Source organism: Kogia breviceps, chromosome 3 (assembly GCF_026419965.1).
Source record: "Kogia breviceps isolate mKogBre1 chromosome 3, mKogBre1 haplotype 1, whole genome shotgun sequence".
NCBI classification, from domain to species: Eukaryota; Metazoa; Chordata; class Mammalia; order Artiodactyla; family Physeteridae; genus Kogia; species Kogia breviceps.
The window spans coordinates 45,533,575-45,557,058 of record NC_081312.1 but is presented as its reverse complement, the minus strand read 5'-3'; the positions used below and the strand labels follow the sequence as shown (position 1 = coordinate 45,557,058).

At 35.7% G+C, this 23,484-nt stretch overlaps 1 protein-coding gene across 23 annotated transcripts in view; it reads left to right on the top strand.

The window, feature by feature from the left end:
* KTN1 (kinectin 1) overlaps positions 1–23,484 on the top strand; it is a 134,764-nt gene that overhangs the window by 107,927 nt on the left and 3,353 nt on the right. For 8 of the 23 annotated variants that reach the window (XR_010839548.1, XR_010839545.1, XR_010839547.1 and 5 more), the window contains 10 exons: positions 1,710–1,799; positions 4,784–4,864; positions 5,655–5,744; positions 5,864–5,956; positions 6,913–6,984; positions 7,224–7,307; positions 7,474–7,557; positions 9,995–10,078; positions 18,405–18,497; positions 19,348–19,468. Coding sequence is in view for 15 of the 23 variants with exons in the window: in XM_067028432.1 (XP_066884533.1) it covers positions 1,710–1,799; positions 4,784–4,864; positions 5,655–5,744; positions 5,864–5,956; positions 6,913–6,984; positions 7,224–7,307; positions 7,474–7,557; positions 9,995–10,078; positions 18,405–18,497; positions 19,348–19,468 (892 nt within the window). In the remaining 8 variants the exon portion in view is untranslated. The remainder of the gene's footprint in view (positions 1–1,709; positions 1,800–4,783; positions 4,865–5,654; positions 5,745–5,863; positions 5,957–6,912; positions 6,985–7,223; positions 7,308–7,473; positions 7,558–9,994; positions 10,079–18,404; positions 18,498–19,347; positions 19,469–23,484) is intronic. The other 15 variants (XR_010839551.1, XR_010839550.1, XR_010839546.1 and 12 more) reach the window with 3 other exon arrangements.

The window sequence follows — 23,484 nt, the reverse complement described above, 5'->3', positions numbered from 1 at the left end:
AGACTTTATACTCCTTCTCTATTTTAATGGAATTTAGACAGTCCTCAGATAGCATAGGTATAAAATGTTGATTGACCCCTGACTACAGGTTGTGCTGTAAGGAGTAAATGTTCTTGAGGACCTACTATTAATGACAGGTTCACATGAAAGGTACTTCACACGTTACACTTAGGTAAAGATAGTAATAAGGAAATTATAATAATGCAGTTTTCAATATTAAAGTGGAATAGAAATTGCTATCCACAACCAAACTACTATGTCAAATGAAAACTTTTTACCTAAAATTGCTAGTACATCTTTGTACTTCTTAGTTACAAGTTAGACACCTATTTCCTTTAGTTAGATTCTTTTTCCCTTGGGGAATTTTCAACAAAGTTTCTGTTCCACAGTGTCTCTTTTCCTGATTTTCTTCAGAGATTGCTCTACCACTTCTATGGTCAGATGATAAAAATGAGCTCTTCATTGTTTCTGAATTAGCAGTTAATCATTTTCCTTAAATGAGTGTACCTTATTTTATGCAGTTAGGTGGATGTATCCCTGAAAAATAGTGGACTTTACTGAGTTATTGAAAATACTCCATTAAAACATCCATTTAAAAAATCTTGCCATTAATCCGAATAAAGTAACAGCTTTTTGTTTGTACAGAATATGAATAATCTCTAGCTTCTTATTGTATAACTTTAGATTTTCATGTTATTTTTCTTAAATTGAAGCGTGTGCATCTTAAATCCATAATAGATTTGAAAGATCGATTTAAATGGTGGGGGAAGATAGGGTTGAGATCTTGCTAGCTTGCTTGCCTTCTTGTCACCTGTTGAACTTCACCAGTGTTTTGAGATGATTTTCTTGGCTTGGTTTAGATGTGCATTTTTATATATGTCTTTTTTTTTTTTAATCTTGTAGAGATAGTTTGAATATTTGATTTTTATTTTTTCGTGTGATCAAGTCATTACCCTAATTTTGACAAACAATGCTTTTGAGTTAATAATTGATACCCATTAGACTTGGATTTTAAATCACCAAATCTAGACATGCATTTGTGTTACTTATCTTTAAATTTAACAGCTGACAGAGTCCATACACACATGCCAGAGTTAGTCTTCTTGACGGCATTGGTGAAGTAGTACACCATCAATTTTTCCTCTTTCTCTTTACTATTTTTCCCATATGTACACCTGTCAAATTTTGGTGGTTCTTTTTTCCCCCCCCTTTGTTTAGCATAAATAGCTTCACCTGACCTTGAAACTGGAAGTATCAAAGTTGCCATTTTAATTCCATGGTCCATCAGTGATCCATTTTTTGGAAAGAGATTTGCCAGCCTAATAAGCCTCAGTTATGTCACCCAGATGCATATTTTTTGCATGTAGTTTGTTTTAGCTATAGGAAGTATTTTTTGTGTTTTTGTTTGTTTTTTGAATTGTTCCTGGAGGGGGTATCACTTGATGGCAAGGAAAATGTCCATATTGTCAGATATTGCCTTAGTTTGATTAATATAAGACATTGTTACTTAGGGTGCTTTTGAGATTTTGCAGATTTTTTTCTTATGTAAGCATTTTGGTATATCAGAATGGGAAATTTCAACATTTGTCAGTAATAAGATTTTTTAAAATAGTAAGTCTTTTTCTTCCCTAAGAGCTTAAAAGACTAGCTTTTTTTTTTTTTAAATTCTGTAATCTTGTAAGTTTGATTTGGTTCTTCTTCTGCTTTAGGAAAGACAACAGCATGTGGAAGCTGTTGAGTTAGAAGCTAAAGAAGTTCTCAAAAAATTATTTCCAAAGGTGTCTGTACCTTCTAATTTGGTAAGATTAATTTATTATTTTTTAAAACATGACCTCTTTACCATTTTTCAAGGAAGTTGTGAATAAGCAGCATTTGTACTCTGCAGTTGGTTTTAGGGTGCACTGATCCCTCAGTCTTTCTCATTTTTAACCTAGGGTGTTTTGAGTAGTTAAAATCAATAACTTGGTTCAAAGACATTTATGTTTTTTCAGTTGATACTTTGCTGTAATCTATAAAATTTACATATGAGACATATTATTTAGAGGATCATAAACATTTGGGAAAGAAATATTTCTTCATAAGTCAATAGTGGTTAATAAATCAGTAATGTTCTTAATGGCTTTATTCAAAATAGAACTTAATTTTAAGTGATTCCTTCTTAGTTTTAGGAACACTTTATTTTTAAATGTATTTAATACTAAGAACCAGGCTATTTTTATTTCATAACTTAAGATTTTGGTCATCTGTTAACTTCTTCAAGCAAAAGTCTTAAAGATAATATAGAACAACTTGCTTTATTTGAGGTTATATGTGTTTTAAACGGGAGAGAAAAGTTCCCTCCGTTCAGAGAATTAATACAGTGAATACTTGAGGGTGGAGAACACCAGTGAGTGTGCATGTAGTTTTCTAAAATGGTGGCACAGGTCCTTTTCTCTTTTAGTGGGAAGTTGTATGTATGTACAGTCAGAAGCAGAGAGAGGAGCGTAATGAGCCAGGTAAACCAGTAAATCTCACTGGTAAATCTCACTTCAGCCATTACCAGTATATCGCATGCATTGATGCACAGTCTTGTTTTACTTCTAGCCCTGTACTTCCTCCATTATTTTGAAGAAAGTCAAACATCAAAGCATTTCATCTGTAAATATTTCTAAAAGATAAGGATTCCTTTAAAAAATACTATTATTATATTTTTAAAAATTCTTTATGTCATACATCTAGTCAATATTTGGATTTTTTCAGTTGTCATATAATGTATTTTAATGAAATAATAACTACTTATTGTAGTTTGTTTTAATCAGGACTCATATAAGCTCAACCTGTGATTGATTTAAGATGTCTTTTGGATCATCTTTATTCCACGCGTTCCCTTTTATTTGTCAGCACACCCCCTTGCCCACCCTTTTTATTTTTTTATGTAGTGGTTTCATACACAGTTTCCCAGTCTGGATTTAGCTGACTGCATCCCAGTAATGTCAGTATGTTCCTCTGTCCTTTGTGTATTCCATAAATTGGTAGTCATTGGAGGCCTGATTAGATTCAGGCTCAACACTTCAGGGGTAGGATGGGTAGAGGCAAGACTATTTCATGGGCTGTGTTGTGTACTTCCATTAGGAGGTCCATCATGTCTGCTTTTGCTTCTTTGGCCCGTTGGAGCTTATTTAGGCTGGCTACCAAATCCTTTTGACACAGCACTGCTAAACTTTGGTAGCTTCTTTTTTTTTTTTTTTTTTTTTTTTTTTTGCGGTATGCGGGCCTCTCACTGTTGTGGCCTCTCCCGTTGCGGAGCACAGGCTCCGGACGCACAGGCTCAGCGGCCATGGCTCACGGGCTTAGTTGCTCCGCGGCATGTGGGATCTTCCCGGACCAGGGCACGAACCCGTGTCCCCTGCATCGACAGGCGGATTCTCAACCACTGCGCCACCAGGGAAGCCCTGGTAGCTTCTTTTGCTTTGTGGTGTGACAAGTTGTTCCTGATATATTGTGTACACTTCCTGCCCCAAACTTAGAATCAGGGTATTTCTCAAGGAGAGGGCTGTAGGTGCCAGGTGTGATGTAAGTAAACGTCATGGCCTGTTCTCTGTGCAGTCTGAGTTAGCTGCTTGGTCTCGTCAGTTTTATCTACATATCATCTGCGTCTAACTTGCACAAGAAGCAAAAATTCATTTGTTTCTGTTGTAACTGTTGAGGGTATATTCAGGTTTGATCAGCTTAGTAGATACGGGTTGAGCTGATGAAATAACCTGTGCTGGGCAATATGAATAAATTGTCAATTCTAGTGCTGTTCTTACATTGAACCTAGGAGAAAGGATTGCTCTTCATATACTTCATATTTTTTCCTTTGTGGCCATAAGCCATTTTTATTTCTTTATTCCTACTATATATTTTATTAGTGGAAATAGAATTGCAGGATTTATTTGGCAGTATTTTATGAGCCAAAAGAGTTAAAAATTTGTGTTTCTCTTCTTTAAAGATTGTATAAGATCACCAGAATTAAAAATTCTTTTTAATGTAACAAATTCATTCTTAACAGCAATATTACCCACCTTCAACCACCAAACCTTTTTGACACTATAAATATTTATAAATCACCATAAGACATGAATGATGATATTTGGCTTTTGTTCATCCACTTGTTAAAAGTTGAATACTTCTGCATGTAGTCTGTATTTAAGAAATACATTAAACTTTTTGTGTGCTACCTAGGGTCTAGCATTTTAAATTTTTAGGGATATGATGGATAATAAACTATTTACCTTAAGATAATAATTAAATTTAATATTAAGTTAATATAGCCAGTAGATATAAAAGGGATTTTATACACGAAGTAATTTTTTAAAACTGTTTTCTATTGCTTTTTTGCTAAGAAAATCAGTAGAGGAGTGATCTAAACTATATGACCTGGATTGAAGAGAGGCTTACATACTTTAAGCATCTAAATCTGAATTTAATTTATATTGAATCCCTAGCACTAGTAAGTGGTAGAGGCTGGTTTGAGCCCAGATCTTCTACCTGTATGTCCAGAATTCAATTGCACATATCCTAGGACAGGGTAAATAAATTTAGATTTGATTTTGTGGTAGTACATAGGCATATTTTTAGTGTTTATTTTCAAGGCTGTGTCACATACAACTTACGTAACAATTCTATTCTTTGTTGAAATTTCCAGAGGGATATTGTTTGTCTATATAGATTTCTTTTATAATCTTCTAATTTGGTTATTTGAAATACTTACTTCATTTAGGTATTTTTTGAAATTGGTTGTTTTGACTTTTCTTCTCCACAGAGTTATAGTGAATGGTTGCATGGATTTGAAAAGAGGGCAAAAGAATGTGTGGCTGGAACTTCAGGTTCAGAAGAGGTTAAGGTTAGTTCATGAAGTGAAGTATTTATATTTTAAAGAAACATAGAAAAAAGAAGTAAATCAGAATTTGTCTTTATAAGCTTGGGAAAGATAAAGGCTATATTATGAGTAGAATAGTGATCTTTTCAGAAAGTATAAGAAGGTGGTTTCATTTTTTGTACATTTTGGTGGAAATGCTATTAAGTCTTCCTTGTGTTTGATTTGTGTACAAAGCTGATGTTTCTCGTTCCTTTAACTCTGTTATCTTAGTCATTTCTAAAACTGAATATTTAACTGTCTCTTGCTCTCTTTTTAGCTTGGGTTTAGAAAGTAAAGATCAGTTGATAGGTAGAAACTGACTGGTTTGCTAATGTATCCCCAAATACATTATTTAGGAGTATTCAGAGCCTAGATGTATTTTTTATCCTTGACTACTGAAATTTGGGAGATTAACTTTTTTTGTCTCTCAAGTGGCATGAATAAAACCCTCTTTCCCATGGCATTACTTCACATGTGACCTTACTTCACATGTGGGTCAGCTTTGATTTTACTGTCTCACTAAAGAGTGACAAGCCTATTTATTACAAAATTGTGTGATATATTTTGTATTAAACAGACTCTAAGAGTTTTATTAGGAAAATCAAATGACCAAAAAGGTAATTGAACTTCATTGTTACTTAAGAAGGTTGAAATGTAGTGATTAATAATAAAATAGAAACCATTTGTATAATATACCATTAAGTACTGAAACAAATTTGAAGCACAAAACTTTCTGGTAAAACTAAACTAGAGAATTTTTCTTTATTGTTTGCAGGTTTTAGAGCACAAGTTGAAAGAAGCTGATGAAATGCACACATTGCTACAGCTAGAGTGTGAAAAATACAAATCCGTCCTTGCAGAAACAGTAGGAAATGATTTTTAACCTACATTTTAAAATAATTATTAATATTACTTAGTTGCTTGAATAGTTTATCTTGGTATTAGAACATGAATTTTTCAGAACAACTATACTTTCGTTTATAGGAAGGAATTTTACAGAAACTACAGAGAAGTGTGGAGCAAGAAGAGAATAAATGGAAAGTTAAGGTCGATGAATCACAAAAGACTATTAAACAGGTATTTTAAAAAGAAGAGCTTAGGGGAAAAAAAATAAAAGGGATGTGTGAACAATTTAAAAAAAAAAAAGCTTAGAGTAGTGGTTCTCACAGTGCGGGTCCTGGACGAGCAGCATCAGCGTCACGTGGGAACTTGTTAGAGACGCACATTGTTTGGGCCCCCCAAGGCTTACTGAATGTGAAGCTGTGGGGTTAGCAGTCTGTGTTTTAAAGAGCCCCCCGAATGATTCTGATGCCCACTGACGCTTTAGACTCACTGGTTTAGAGTACGACTAAAGAGTAATGATACAGAATGCAGAGTGCTTTGGAAGTTAAAGAACCACAGTGTGATAACATAAGGCAAAGAATATTTGGTGTCCACAATAAGTTTTAAAACACAGATATGTGACTCATGATACAGTATTCAAGAAAAAGTAAGTACTTCTTCTGTTCATGGGACTTGAATATTATTATGCAATCTTAGTTTTTCTTCTGTTTACAGTTGTCCCTCCATGTCCATCAAGGAATTAGTTCCAGGAGTCTCCACAGATACCAAAATCTGGTATCTTGGATGCTCATATAGAATAGCATAGTTAGTACTTGGGTGTGGTAAAGAGTGCCATCTCTTGCTCACTTGTTTTCCTGGGCTGACCTGTGCAGAATCTAGGGTTGCTGATGGTATTCTATATTAATGCATTTGGGGATTAAGTACAGCTGATTATTGTTAATTACAGTTTATTAACAATTAACTGGACCTAATATAATGCTATGCAAATGGGGTAGGTTTTGACCACAGTTTAAATCAAGTTAAATGTGACACTCTGATTTTTAAGATCTTTTAAAATTCAGTTATGGCTTTAAGTGAGATACATTAAAAAAAAACCTCTGAAGTGTCTAATTGATTAAAATTCTACAAGATAGAAAAGCCTCTCTATCCTTGGTGGTTTAACTTGGTCATATAATTATTTCACATTTCAGATGCAATTGTCATTCACATCTTCAGAGCAAGAGCTAGAGCGATTAAGAAGAGAAAATAAAGATATTGAAAATGTATGTTATCTCACCATTTGACTTGTAACCTATGGACTCATTTTTTAGCATTAAGGATTGTCTCACAAGCTGTGTTTTAAGATTTCTTTTGTCTTATGATGTGGTTGTTATGCCTTTAAGAATATCTTGGATAGTGTTTCAGATGGTATAGTTTTATATTCATAAGTGTCATAACTTTTCATTGTAGGGAAGCCTCTTAAATATGTCTCTTAACTTTTCCTTCTTTGTTGCACTGCTAGCTGAGAAGAGAACGAGAGCATTTGGAAATGGAGCTAGAGAAGGCAGAAATGGAACGATCTACCTATGTTATGGAAGTCAGAGAGGTACTTACAATAGAATTTTTTTCAACCTTGCTTCTCAATTTAAGTTAAATTTATAACAGAGTGATAAAATATCTCAGTGTAAGTTGTTTCTGGCAGAGTTTCCAAGTAGCATACAAACATGGGATATCATAAGGAAATCAATCTTAAACTCTAAACTTCATTGCAGCTGAAAGATCTGTTGACTGAATTGCAGAAAAAACTTGATGATTCATATTCTGAAGCAGTAAGACAGAATGAAGAGCTAAATTTGGTAAGAAGCTTGTTCTCCACGGGGTATCAAGTAGGCTCTGAAAACACTTGTGTTGACATGTGGAGAAACCATCCAGACTTTTTCTCCTTGCTAACACCTTTAGCTTGGCATTTTTATAAGTTTAAGATAATCTTCATATTCTTATGACTCAAGATGGTCTGTCTTTTCTTGATTCCTGAGATGATCCTTCTTTTCTTAGCTCCTAACAATGGCATGTTTGGCTTGCAACTCTTTTTTAAAATTTTCTGTGTTTTATAAAACCAAATTTCCTCAACAGCATTATTTTCAGTGAATAAAGAAATAAAACAGACAAAGATTGGCTGAGTTGCAAAGATTCTCTTCTCAGAGTTACCATAGTTAACTGGGCCTCTTATTTTCTAACCTGGAAGGAGATTATTGAAGGTGGAAGATACATATTCTTCATTCAAGGGCAATGATTGAATGTAGCTTCTTATTTTAACTGGCCTTTCTACACATTATAGATAACAAAAAGCTTGTGGAATTCTTTATCATCATCGTATTATTCAGAGCATAATAATCCGAAAACTACAGACTCAAAGTTAGTTAAATGTTGTATAAAGACAGAGTACCCTGTATTCCCATTCTTAAATTTTCTGAAAATTTACACTGATTGAGATAGGCTTGTTTGTTAGATAAACATGACTATCTTATTGTATGTTTGAAACAGTAATCATTATGTCTGTCTGTGACTTTTAAAAATTAAGAATATGATTAGATTTTTTAAAAGTACTTGAATGAACTCTAGTACAATTGCAGTAAGTTAGTTTTCTCCTTACTATAAGTTAACACTGCCAAGTTTGGAATTTTCTTTTTAGTACTGCTGTATGTACCAAAGAAAATTTCTTAACTCATTCATGTTACGCAGTGTTACAGCAGTGATCTATGGGAATCAATTTTCAGAGTAGAGCTCTCTATGAAATGTACACAGAGTCCCCAACCCGACACACACACACACACCTTTCTATTTTTGAAATAAAATTTACCTTTATTTTACCTTAATTGAATCATTCCCACTGTGGGAATGATTCAATTAAGGTTTTATGCATATGTTTGCTATACATTGCACAGATTGGTACTGTGATATGCAACAGCTTTAAGTGATATATTTATCCTGTACTGTGTTTTTTAAAAAACCACTTCTACCTACAGTTGTTGGAGATTTTACTTTTAACTTGGATGCTTGGTGGCTGACTCCAGTGCAGCATCAAACCCACAGGATTATGGTTGAGTCTCCATTCAGTCTGATGCTCTCTTTGTACATTTTGACCCTTTACTTCTTCTGTCAAGAGGTCATTTTGAGTGATATTTAAAATTTTTTTGCCTTGAGTTTGCAGTCTTCATTTTAATCTTCCTGTTTGCTTTTTGCTCAGGGTAACCATTGCCACATTTTAAGATATATTAAAATAATTTTGTTTGCTTATACATTGTGTGTTCACTGGGCCAAAGGGGAATAACCTCTCTGATGTGTGAAATCAGAGTTAAGTAAAGGAGCAAGAACTGAAGCATTTGGGATAAATAGAGTTCCCAAAATAAAATTTCCAAATGGAATGTCCTGCACTAATTCTCTCTACATGTTCGAAATGTCAGTGTCTTATATTTCCCCCTTTTGGGTTTCCAGAACTGTTTGAAATGCTGTGCCTATGGGTGAGAGACATAACTAACTTGATGAGTTTAATAAGAAAAAGTTATCTTTTGTCAGTGAGTCCATTTCCCTCATTCTTATGTAATCAGAATAGTTACTAAGAGAACAGTCATTACGTATTAGCTCTAGAGTTTAATAGAGCTTTATAACTGTTTCAACAGGTTGGTTGAGATATATATATTAAGACATGTCTTGTTGGTATAGTTAAGCCAGTGTGGTCTTGCACTCATCTTTCTAGTGACATCTTAAAGGATGAGTGACATTTAAATTTTTGAAGATTTCATTTTACTGGATTTGTAATCTTCTGTTCAGTGTTTTTTTAAAAAAATATCACACAATTGATTCTTCTTAACTGAACTATATAGGTTAAGAAAGCCTTTAAACATTTAAAAACTAGTAAAATTTCTTATGACTTGCCTTTTAATTTGAAATAAATGTGAGTGAACTGCCCTATGAATAGTGAATAGAAATACTTTAAAAAAAGTAATCTACTGGAATTTGATGGTTTTGTTTTTACATTTGCAGTTTTCTACTCTCAACTCTAGTTCGTTTCTGTAGCTTTTCTTATGTTTAGCTTTACAGATTGGAACCTCCACTTATTAGCTTTTCTGTACATCTGGTGCAGCATATTGGCTAATCCACTGTGCTTAATAACTGTTAGCGATCCCATTCTTTCTCATTCATTCTTCAGTCCTAAAGGTCTCAGCATAATCAAAGAAGGAATCAAAGAAGGATGTGAATTAAGTTAATTGTGGTGTTCCTGTATTTTTACAGTTAAAGAAGCAGTTAAATGAAACACTTGCAAAACTTAGAACTGAACAAAGTGAAAGACAGAAGGTAGCTGGTGACTTGCATAAGGTAAGACACTGCTTGTCCTGAAGATGCCATATCATATTATGTTGTACCTTGAATCTTAAGCAGACATACTGCTAACCCTGGATTCATTCTTTTGCGTCATTACATTAATTTGTTTATAAATTTAAGCTGTTTGTTATACAGTTACATATTTGGAACTAGACTTTTTGGCTTGTTTTTCCATTCTTAATTACCTTCTTCATTTCATCATATTTATATAATTAATTGCTTTGTAAAGTGTTGATTAAATTTTGAATTCAGTTGATGTGACTTTTAAAATTGGTTACATCTATATATTTTTTATTGAGATTTGCTTATATAGTCATTTACAAAGTATGTTTCTTTTGATCTTCATGAATGTGAAAAGTATATATAGACTTCTAATGTTTCAGAAATTCATCCCTTTATTTCTTTGTAGAAATATGTTTTTCTTAATCTCATATATAGATGGGCGATTTTTAGGATTACATTTTTTATTCTTTGCATTAGGTTGACAAGTTATTTGTAATTCTTTTCTGAGGTTTTTAATAGTGTAATTCATAAATGCTTTTATCAAAGCTGCTTTAGAGCTAAGATTGTGTTTATAAGAGATCTAGTCATTAGCAAAACAATTAAATTCGCCGCATTTTTAAAGGTTGAAAGAAATATTTCTCTTGGTTCCGTATGAATACATCATAATTGTTATGCAAAAGTCTAGGAATCTAGAGTTGCTTCAGATTACTTTGATGTTGTCACCAGTAGATAAAATGTGAACTTAAAAAGCTTCATTAGGTTTGAATCCTACTGCTACCACTTCTGAGCTGTGTGACCATGGGGCAATTATTTGATCTTTGCAAGTCTCAAGTTTATCTTCTATAAAATGTCATTTACAAGGGCTATTTTGTGAATGAAAAATAAATTAAGAATGTAAATTATTTTAAAAAAGTTTCATTCTTTGTCTCCTGGTGCGAGAGGAGAGGGGATTAGGCGCACCGCGTAAAGGAGCTCCAGAAATGGGCGCGAGCCGCGGCTGTCGGCGCTGACAGCAGAGATGGGTGTGGGACGCTAGGGTTGCTGCTGCCGCCACCGAGAGGCCTGTGGGCGAGCACAGGTCACTCTCCACACCACCCCTCCCTGGAGCTCGTGCAGCCCGCCACTGCCGGGGTCCCGGGATCCAGGGACAGCTTCCCCGGGAGAACGTGCGACGCGCCTTGGGCCGGTGCAGCGTCACGCTGGCCTCTGCCACCGCAGGCTCGCCCCACATCTGTGGCCCTCCCTCCCCCCGGCCTATGCCAGAGCCCCCGAATCAGCTGCTCCTTTAACCCCGTCCTCTCTGAGCGAAGGGCAGATGGCCTCGGATGACCTACACACAGAGGTGGGGCCAAGTCCAAAGCTAAACCCCAGGAGCTGTGCGAACAAAGAGGAGAGGGGGAGTTCTCGCCCAGCAGCCTCAGAAGCAGCGGATTAAAGCTCCACAATCAACTTGAAGTGCCCTGCATCTGTGGAAAACCTGAATAGACAGCAAAATATCCCAAGTTGAGGAGGTGGACTTTGGGAGCAAGATATACTATTATTTTCCCCTTTTTTCTTTTGTGAGTGTGTATGTGTGTGCTGCTGTGTGAGATTTTGTCTGTATAGCGTTGCTTTCACCAGTCCTAGGGTTAGACTGACCCATTTTTTTTTTTGTTCTTTTTTTAATAGAAATTTTTCTTAATAATTATTTTTTATTTTAATAACTATACTTTATCCTACTTTATTTTGTCTTCTCCCTTTCTTTCTTCCTTTCTTCCTTCCTTCCTCCTTTCCTCCCTCCCTTCCTTCCTCCCTTCCTTCCTCCCTTTCTTCCTCTCCTCCTTCCTTCCTAACTTTCTTGCTTTCTTCCTTCATTTCTTCCTTCCTTCCTTTTCTTTCCTTTCTATTTTTTCTCCCTTTTATTTTGAGCCGTGTGGATTAAAGGCTCTTGGCGCTCCATCCAGGCGTCAGGGCTGTGTCTCTGAGATGGGAGAACCAACCTCAGGACACTGATCTACAAGAAACCTCCCAGCTCCATGCAATATCAAATGGCAAAAATATCCCAGAGATCTCCATCTCAACCCCAAGACCCAGCTTCACTCAAGGACCAGCAATGAACAGTGCTGGACACCCTATGCCCAACAAAGAGCAAGACAGGTCTACAGCCCCATCCATTAGCAGAGAGGCTGCCTAAAATCATAATAAGGCTACCAACATCCCCAAACACACCACCAGACGTGGACCTGCCCAGCAGAAAGACAAGATCCAGCCTCATCCACCAGAACAGAGGCACTAGTACCCCCAACCAGGAAACCTACTCAACCCACTGAATCAACCTTAGCCACTGGGGACAGCCACCAAAAACAATGGGAATTACGAACCTGCAGCCTGCAAAAAGGAGACCCCAAATGCAGTAAGATAAGCAAAATGAGAAGACAGAAAAACACACAGCAGATGAAGGAGCAAGGTAAAAACACACCAGACCTAACAAATGAAGAGAAAATAGGCAGTCTACCTGAAAAAGAATTCAGAATAATGATAGTAAAGATGATTCAAAATCTTGGAAATAGAATAGACAAATTGCAAGAAACAGTTAACAAGGACCTAGAAGAAATAAAGAGGAAGCAAGCAACGATGAGCAACACAATAAATGAAATGAAAAATACTCTAGATGGGATCAATAGCAGAATTACTGAAGCAGAAGGACGGATAAGTGACCTGGAAGATAAAATAGTGGAAATAACTACTGCAGAGCAGAATAAAGAAAAAAGAATGAAAAGAACTGAGGACAGTCTCAGAGACCTCTGGGACAACATTAAACGCACCAACATTCGAATTATAGGGGTCCCAGAAAAAGAAGAGAAAAAGAAAGTGACTGAGAAAATATTTGAAGAGATGATGATGATTATTATTATTAGTTGAAAACGTCCCTAATATAGGAAAAGAAATAGTAAATCAAGTCCAGGAAGCACAGAGAGTCCCATACAGGATAAACCCAAGGATAAATATGCCAAGACACATAATAATCAAACTGTCAAAAATTAAATACAAAGAAAACATATTAAAAGCAGCAAGGGAAAACCAACAAATAACACACAAGGGAATCCCCATAAGGTTAACATCTGATCTTTCAGCAGAAACCCTACAAGCCAGAAGGGAGTGGCAGAACATATTTAAAGTGATGAAGGAAAAAAACCTACAACCAAGATTACTGTACCCAGCAAGGATCTCATTCAGATTTGATGGAGAAATTAAAACCTTTACAGACAAGCAAAAGCTGAGAGAATTCAACACCACCAAACCAGCTCTACAACAAATGCTAAAGGAACTTCTCTAGGCAAGAAACACAAGAGAAGGAAAAGACCTACAAGAACAACCCGAAACAATTAAGTAAATGGTAATAGGAACATACATATCGATAATTACCTTACATGTAAATGGATTAAATGCTCCCACCAAAAGACACAGACTGGCTGAATGGATACAAAAACAAGACCCATATATATGCTGTCTACAAGAGACCCACTTCAGACCTAGGGACACAATACACACTGAAAGTGAGGGGATGGAAAAAGATATTCCATGCAAATGGAAATCAGAAGAAAGCTGGCGTAGCAATTCTCATATCAGACAAAATAGACTTTAAAATAAAAACCATTACAAGAGACAAAGAAGGACACTACATAATGATCAAGGGATCGATCCATGAAGAAGATATAACAATTGTAAATTTTATGCACCCAACATAGGAACACCTCAATACATAAGGCAAATACTAACAGCCATAAAAGGGGAAATGGACAGTAACACAATCATAGTAGGGGACTTTAACACCCCACTTTCACCAATGGACAGATCATCCAAAATGAAAATAAATAAGGAAACACAAGCTTTAAATGATTCATTACACAAGATGGATTTACTTGATATTTATAGGACATTCCATCCAAAAACAACAGAATACACATTTTTCTCAAGTGCTCATGGAACATTCTACAAGATAGATCATATATTTGGTCACAAATCTAGCCTTGGCAAATTTAAGAAAATTGAAATCGTATCAAGTATCTTTTCCAACCACAATGCTATGAGACTAGATATCAATTACAGGAAAAGATCTGTAAAAACTACAAACACATGGAGGCTAAACAATACACTACTTAATAACGAAGTGATCACTGAAAAAATCAAAGAGGAAATCAAAAAATACTTAGAAACAAATGACAATGGAGACACGACGACCCAAAACCTATGGGATACAGCAAAAGCAGTTCTAAGAGGGAAGATTATAGCAACACAATCCTACCTTAAGAAACAGGAAACATCTCGAATAAACAACCTAACTTTGCACCTAAAGCAATTAGAGAAAAAAGAGCAAAAAAACCCAAATTTAGCAGAAGGAAAGAAATCATAAAGATCAGATCAGAAATAAATGAAAAAGAAATGAAGGAAACAGTAGCAAAGATCAATAAAACTAAAAGCTGATTCTTTGAGAAGATAAATAACATTGATAAACCATTAGCCAGACTCATCAAGAATAAAAGGGAGAAGACTCAAATCAATAGAATTAGAAATGAAAAAGGAGATGTAACAACTGACACTGCAGAAATACAAAAGATTATGAGAGATTACTACAAGTAGCAACTGTATGCCAATAAAATGGACAACCTGGAAGAAATGGACATTCTTAGAAATGCACAAGCTGCCAAGACTGAACCAGGAAGAAGTAGAAAATATGAACAGACCAATCACAAGCACTGAAATTGAAACTGTGATTAAAAATCTTCCAACAAACAAAAGCCCAGGACCAGATGGCTTCACAGGCGAATTCTATCAAACTATTAGAGAAGAGCTAACACCTATCCTCCTCAAACTCTTCCAAAAGATAGCAGAGGGAGGAACACTCCCAAACTCATTCTATGAGGCCACCATCACCCTGATACCAAAACCAGACAAAGACGTCACAAAGAAAGAAAACTACAGGCCAATATCACTGATGAACATAGATGCAAAAATCCTCAACAAAATACTAGCAAACAGAATCCCACAGCCCATTAAAAGGATCATACACCATGATCAAGTGGGGTTTATTCCAGGAATGCAAAGATTCTTCAATATATGCATATCAATCAACGTGATACACCATATCAACAGACCGAAGGAGAAAAACCATATGATCATCTCAGTAGATGCAGAGAAAGCTTTTGACAAAATTCAACACCCATTTATGATAAAAACGCTGCAGAAAGTAGGCATGGAGGGAACTTTCCTCAACATAATAAAGGCCGTATATGACAAACCCACAGCTAGCATCCTTCTCAATGGTGAAAAACTGAAACCATTTCCACTAAGATCAGGAACAAGACATGGTTGTCCACTGTCACGACTCTTATTCAACATAGTTTTGGAAGTTCTAGCCACAGCAATCAGAGAAAAAAAAGAAATAAAAGGAATCCAAATAGGAAAAGAAGAAGTAAAGCTGTCACTGTTTGCAGATGACATGACACTATACATAGAGAATCCTAAGGATGCTACCAGAAAACTACTAGAGCTAATCAATGAATTTGGTAAAGTAGCAGGATACAAAATTAATGCATAGAAATCTCTGGCATTTGTATACACAAATGATGAAAAATCTGAGAGTGAAATTAAGAAAACACTCCCATTTACCATTGTAACAAAAAGAATAAAATATCTAGGAATAAACCTACCTAAGGAGACAAAAGACTTGTATGCAGAAAACTATAAGACACTGATGAAAGAAATTAAAGATGATAGAAATAGGTGGAGAAATATACCATGTTCTTGGATTGGAAGAATCAACATTGTGAAAATGACTCTAGTACCCAAAGCAATCTACAGATTCAATGCAATCCCTATGAAATTACCACTGGCATTTTTTACAGAACTAGAACAGAAAATTTCACAATTTGTATGGAAACACAAAAGACCCCGAATAGCCAAAACAATCTTCAGAATGAAAAATGGAGCTGGAGGAATTAGGCTTCCTGACTTCAGACTATACTACAAGGCTACAGTAATCAAGACAGTATGGTACTGGCACAAAAACAGAAATATAGATCAATGGAACAGGATAGAAAGCCCAGAGATAAACCCACACACATATGGTCACCTTATCTTTGATAAAGGAGGGAAGGATATACAGTGGAGAAAAGACAACCTCTTCAATAAGTGGTGCTGGGAAAACTGGACAGCTACATGTAAAAGTATGAAATTAGAACACTCCCTAACACTACACACAAAAATAAACTCAAAATGGGTTAAAGACCTAAATGTAAGGCCAGACATTATCAAACTCTTAGAGGAAAACATAGGCAGAACACTCTATGACATTAATCACAGCAAGATCCTTTTTGACCCATCTCCTAGAGAGATGGAAATAAAAACAAAAATAAACAAATGGGACCTAATGAAACTTAGAAGCTTTTGCACAGCAAAGGTTACCATAAACAAGACCAAAAGACAACCCTCAGAATGGGAGAAGATATTTGCAAATGAAGCAACTGACAAAGGATTAATATCCAAAATTTATAAGCAACTCATGCAGCTCAATAACAAAAGACAACCCAGTCCAAAAATGGGCAGAAGAGCTAAATAGACATTTCTCCAAAGAAGATGTACAGATTGCCAACAAACACATGAAAGAATGCTCAACATCATTAATCAATAGAGAAATGCAAATCAAAACTACAATGAGATATCATCTCACACCGGTCAGATTGGCCATCATCAAAAACTCTAGAAATAAATGCTGGAGAGGGTGTGGAGAAAAGGGAACCCTCTTGCACTGCTGGTGGGAATGTAATTGATACAGCCACTATGGAGAACAGTATGGAAGTTCTTTAAAAAACTAAAAATAGAACTACCATACAACCTAGCAATCCCACTACTGGGCATATACCCTGAGAAAACCATAATTCAAAAAGAGTCATGTACCAAAATGTTCATTGCAGCTCTATTTACGATAGCCAGGACATGGAAGCAACCTAAGTGTCCATCAACAGATGAATGGATAAAGAAGATGTGGCACATATATACAATGGAATATGACTCAGCCATAAAAAGAAATGAAACTGAGTTATTTGTAATGAGGTGGATAGACCTGGAGTCTGGCATACAGAGTGAAGTAAGTCCGAAGGAGAAAAACAAATACCATATGCTAACACGTATATATGGACTCTAAGAAAAAAAATGTCATGATGAGATTAGTGGTAGGACAAGAATAAAACACAGACCTACTAGAGCGTGGATTTGAGGATATGGGGAGGGGGAAGGGTAAGCTGTGATGAAGTGAAAGTGGCAGGGACATATATACACTACCAAATGTAAATTAGATAGCTAGTGGGAAGCTGCTGCATAGCACAGGGAGTTCACCTCTGTGCTTTGTAACCACCTAGAGGAGTGGGATAGGGAGGGTAGGAGAGAGGGTTAAAACAAAAAAGTTTCAGAGCTCTGACTTAGATATATGATACATTGTCAAGATTGAGCAATCTGATTTCTATTTTGATACCGTGAATGTTTGATCACTGGACAAAATATAAAGCTTGCAGTTTTAACCTAGCAATTTATTTTCTCAGAAGGTACTTTAAGGATATTAACCATTGCTCAAAGTTATGGATATGCCATGTTATTTGGCATAAAATGGCAACAGTAGTTGAAAGTGAACTGCACCATATCTATGAAATAGAAATACTGTGCACCTCTTAATTGGAAATGCACATAAATATTTATTGACATGTAAAAAGATAAAATGCTTCGTCAAACAGCATGTATGTTAAAAGCCCATTTATAGAACATTTTTTACCAATTTTCTGTTAGGACATATATGCAGTAAAGAGGGATCTAGACTAGGAGTCCGCAAACTCACAAACTGTTTTAGGATTTGTTGGCCACCTGTAGTTTTTTTCATATACTCTTTGTTTTTTTTGTCTAGTACGACTCTTTAAAAATGTAAAAACCATTCTTAGCTTGTGAGCTCTACAAAAACAGGCTGTGTGTGGCTAGATTTGGCTGACCTCTGATCTAGACTAATGTGAACCTGAATATCACTGTGGTTATTTCTGCTTTTAATTTCTTTATACATTTTCTGCATTGTTTGAACTTTTTAAAATGGTGAGCATGTGTTTTTATAATCTGGTGGGGGAGAAAGCTATTTGATTTTGGGGAAAAAACTGAACAGGTTGGCTTTGCATTGTATTTTGAGAAGAGCTTTAGTTTTGTACAAAATATGAGTGTAAGAAAATCACTCATTTTTTTTCTTGTATATATTTATTTATCAGTTGTATTATTCAGAGGCTCCATATTGCTTTCCTCACAGGCTCAACAGTCACTGGATCTTATCCAGTCAAAAATAGTAAAAGCTGCTGGAGACACTACTGTTATTGAGAATAGTGATGTTTCCCCAGAAACGGTATGCATTTTCTTTAGTTCCAAATCTCTGGGCTAATTACCTTGTAAATTATGTGAAGAATAAAAAATGTACAGGATCCATCTCTGCCTAAAAAAATGCCTTTTTAATGTGCTTCTATCAATTATGTTGCATTCTTAACTCAAGGTTGTTTTTTCTTTGAGGTATCTTATCTGAAATGCAGTGTTCTTATTAATGTTTGTTTTCACTTTAGCTTGGTGAGATATTATTATGTTAATGTTTAGGTTTGTGGTAGAAAGTATTACGGTGTACTGCTTAAGAATGTAGACTCTGCTGCTTGTGTTGAATCCTGGTTCTACTAGCAGTAGCTGTGTGACTGACTTAGGGGAAACTCTTTATCCTCTCTGTGCTTTAGTTACTTCATCTGTAAAAGACAATGATACTAGTACCTATCTTGTAGGATTGTTGAAGGGAATAAATGAATTACTATACAAAACACTTTGAATAGTGGGTAACACTTAAAACAGTGCCTCAAGTTTAGTAAGAGCTCAATATATGTTAACTTATTTTTCTGTTGTTACGAATGTACTCTCCTTTGGTTCCTTGCAGTTTTTTTTCTGAAAGGAGAAATGGATTCATATTTGATATTCATCGATTCTAGATTTTTCCCTTTGTAACCTAGTGACATTTATAACATAACTTTCTTTGATGCAAACTAATTTGCACCGCTAGGTAGCAAACACTATTGCTCTATGTGGTTTTTATTGTCAATTTTCATATCATCTTTCAGTTTCTTTTGTTTATGTTTAAAATAATAAACTATTTTCGGTTTTGGTTGCAAATGCCTTTTTCTTGTGCTCAGGGTTTTTCATCTCTTCCGTCTTCTTTTTAGGAGTCTTCTGAGAAGGAGACAATGTCTGTAAGTCTAAATCAGACTGTAACACAGTTACAGCAGTTACTTCAGGCAGTAAACCAACAGCTCACAAAGGAGAAAGAACACTATCAGGTATTAGGTAAGAATAACTGAAGTATTACTGTTTGTCTATAGATAATTGACATAGTGTGTGTGTAAATGTATGTATAGTGTGTATTCACTTTAAATATAGGAACTCTTGTTACCCTAGTGGAAACATTCCCTCTTTATCTCTCTCAGAACCTCCAAATGACAGCTTTATAGCTTTCTTGGAGTTTTATTTCCATCTTGTACATATTTTTTGGTCTTGTAGCTTGGAGGAGAAAAAAACATACCTCATCTTTTTTAATTTAATATGTAAGTTTCATGAGTATAGCATTATACATGTGTACACTGCAAGGTGATCACCACCACAAGACTAGTTACCATCTATAACCATACAGTTGACTTGCTTTTCCCATTTTGTCCACCCTCCAACTCCCTTCCCCTCTGGTAACTACTAAGCTGTTCTCTTTTATGAGTTTGTTTTTGTTTTGTCTGTCTGTTTTTTTAGATTCCACATATGAGTGAAATCATATTGTCTTTCTCCATCTGACTTATTTTACTTAGCATAATACCTCCAAGTTCTAACCATGTTGTTGCAAATGGCAGGATTTTCTTCTTTTTTATGGCCAAATAGTATTTCACTGTGTGTGTGTGTGTGTGTGTGTGTGTGTGTGTGTGTGTGTGTGTGTGTGTGTACATACCACATCTTCTCTATGCATTCATTCATTGGTGGACACTTAGGTTGTTTCCATATCTTGACTATTGTGAATAAGGCTGCAGTGAACATATCTTTTCGAATTAGTGTTTTTATGTAAAAACCCTTTTTCTTTGCCTCTTTTGACCTTTTTACAGAACACTCATAACTTGTTTACCTAGGTTTTGTTCATTACCATAATGTCTGCAACTCTTTCTTTAGTTTATCCTGATCTTAGTTCTGGTAAAATATTTGTGTGATTTCTTTTTTTTTTAATGACTTGGTAAAATAAAGTGACTATAAAGTTTTTACTGAGGCAGGATGCTGAACTGAAAATCAAGTCATCACAGTTTCTTTACATTGGAAGCTGGATTTTATTTAAGTTTGCTGTGCGTAATCAAAGAAATCCATTTTTTAACTCCTGAAGTGAGAGTCTTAACTGAAGATAAACCAAGCTATAAAATTTAATTGCCCATATTACCTGGAAATGCATGTTGATTGATTTGATTCCTGGGTTTTACCTGTTTAAGAATGACTTAAGTCACAATGCCTTGGGTAATTAGGGTGTTCTGATATGCACTGAATACTTTAGATACTCTTCCTTTTGAAGCTGTTTGTTCTATAATAATTGTGGTGTCCTGGACATGAGTTAGGGTGGCATGTGCAATACCAGGGGGCAACTCATCACTGAATCATCCCTTTCAGAACCCAAACTTAAGACTCTTAGGTTATACAAAGGCCTCAGGATAGGTTAGGTGCTCTGGAAAAGTTGGGATGGACCTCCATCTTGATTACAGGGGCATTCTGTCTCACTTTTGTAGAATGATTGTCCTCTGGCCTGTCTTAGCATATGCTCTCCTTTAAAATGCTGTTTCAGGTCAGTTACCTCTAAGAAGACTTTTCAGATAAACCTAACTCATTCTTATAACCTGTCAGCAAAAAGAATTTACCTTAATCTTTTATCCTTGGTAAGCTGACCTCTCAGTTGCCTAGAGTTAAATTTCTGCCACCTCACTACCCTTCCCCAAATTAGAAAATAACCTCAGTTCCTGCTTCCCAGGGCAACTTTCCTTCCCACATCTTCAGTCCTGTTTTCTTCTCTCCACTCACTGCTTCTGTTCAGTCTTGAAAAATGCTCAAATATATTATTTTAACTTTGTACTTTCTTTAGGTTACCACCCTAATTTTTTTACTTCACTGTTTAACAAAGATTCTTAAAAGAAGAAACTATTCTCACAGTGTCTTGCTACTACCTACTGCATTTCCTCTAGAATGGCTTCTCTTTCTGCCATTCTGCTGAAACCATTTTTGCCGAGGTCATTCATTAATGATTTCCTAATTGCTAGAGCTAATACAGGATCGTCTTTTGCATATAAGATACTGAAAATAGTTGTGAATTATTCTAAATATGGTGAGGTCAGTCCTTAGGCCTCTGTTTTCTAAGGGAAGGGTTTTGCTTCTGAGAACCTAAAAAATTATAAGGTGGCCTGTTACCCTTTGCCTTTAGACCTTGTCAGTAGTATCTCTGCAGCATCTCAAAAGTGTTCTTCAGTATTTTCTTTTTCTTCTCAAACATGGTCCGAACCATTTTTGCTTGCCTGTTTCCACATTGGCCTTAATCATATTAAATTTGAGACTTACACTGATCATTGTTAGTAACACTTTTATTTTTCCAGATTTTTTTCTTCCTAATTTATAAAAATGTAGTGTGTAATTTGTTAAAAGAAATACATATACCCTGGCAACACAGCTAAAACTGAACTGTTGTTTAGCAGGCAGCTCACTGAAGAGATAGATAACTCAGCATTCTTTTGTTAGCTGATGAACTTAATTTCAGATTTGGCAAGTGAAAGGGCGGTTGAGTGGTCAGCAGTGTATCATGAAGAATAGTTGGATTTTATGAAGCTAAAGGTCCACCAGCACTTGAGAACTCTCTCCTTGCATAGGTTCTACCCAGCGTTGGCAGTGATAACCCCTCCTTAGGGACCTCTTGGTTCCCACAGCTCTTCTTTATGCCCTTTAAATGTTTGTGTTACCCTCAGGTTTTTAACTTCAGCCATCATTTTTGTTCAGTGTATTCTCCCTCTTGTCAGCTCTTTTAAAATTACTACCAGATAATTAAATTGGAAATACAGATTTCTTAATCATCAGAATTTATAGGTTAATGTCTGATGTCAAGAATCTTCTTTTTTTTCTTCCCTGCTTTATTTAGGTGTATGTTATTACTGTTTTTTTTTTTTTTTAATTGAAGCATAGTTAATTTACAATGTTGTTTTAGTTTCTGGTGTACAGCAAAGTGATTTAGTTACACACATATACATATATATTCTTTTTCATATTCTTTTCCATATAGTTTTTTACAAGATATTGAATATTCAATCTATTGAATTTTGAACCTTATTGAATAAGGTTCCCTGTGCTATACAGTAGAACCTTGTTGTTTATCTTGTTTTATATATAGTAGTTTGTATCTGCTAATCTCAAACTCCCAGTTTATCCCTCCCCCAGCCCCCTGTCCCCTTGATAACCATGTTTATTTTCTATGTTTGTGAGTCTGTTTCTGCTTTGTAAATAAGTTCATTTGTGTTATATTTTAGATTCCATATATAAGTGATATCATATGGTATTTGTCTTTCTCTTTCTGACTTACTTCACTTAGTATGATAATCTCTAGTTGCATCCCTGTTGCTGCAAATGGCATTATTTCATTCTTTTTTATGGCCAAGTAATATTCCATTGTATGTGTATACTACATCTTCTCGTTGATGGACACTTAGGTTGCTTCCATGTCTTGGCTCTTGTAAATAGTGCTGCTATGAACATTGGGGTGCATGTATCTTTTTTTTTTTTTTTTTTTGCGGTATGCGGGCCTCTCACTGCTGTGGCCCCTCCTGCCGCGGAGCACAGGCTCCGGACACGCAGGCCCAGCAGCCATGGCTCACGGGCCCAGCCGCTCCGCGGCACGTGGGATACTCCCAGACCGGGGCACGAACCCGCGTCCCCCGCATCGGCAGGCGGACTCCCAACCACTGCGCCACCAGGGAAGCCCCGCATGTATCGTTTTTAATTAGAGTTTTCTTCAGCTGTATGACCAGGAGTGGAATTGCTGGGTCATATGGTAGCTCTATTTTTAGTTTTTTGAAGAACCTCCATACTGTTTTCCATAGTGGCTGCACCAATTTACCTTCCCACCAGGAATCTTACTTCTTTTTAATATATACTACAAGTACATATGAATTGTTTAAGATAATGCTGTACATTTTCAGTAAGAGAAAAGCTATTTTTAAAAGAAAAAAATGAGAGAGATGATGTATAGTAATTTAGTTTTCGAAATCCTAATACACAGAACGTAGCCTTTCTTTGAGTCGTAGGGGCAT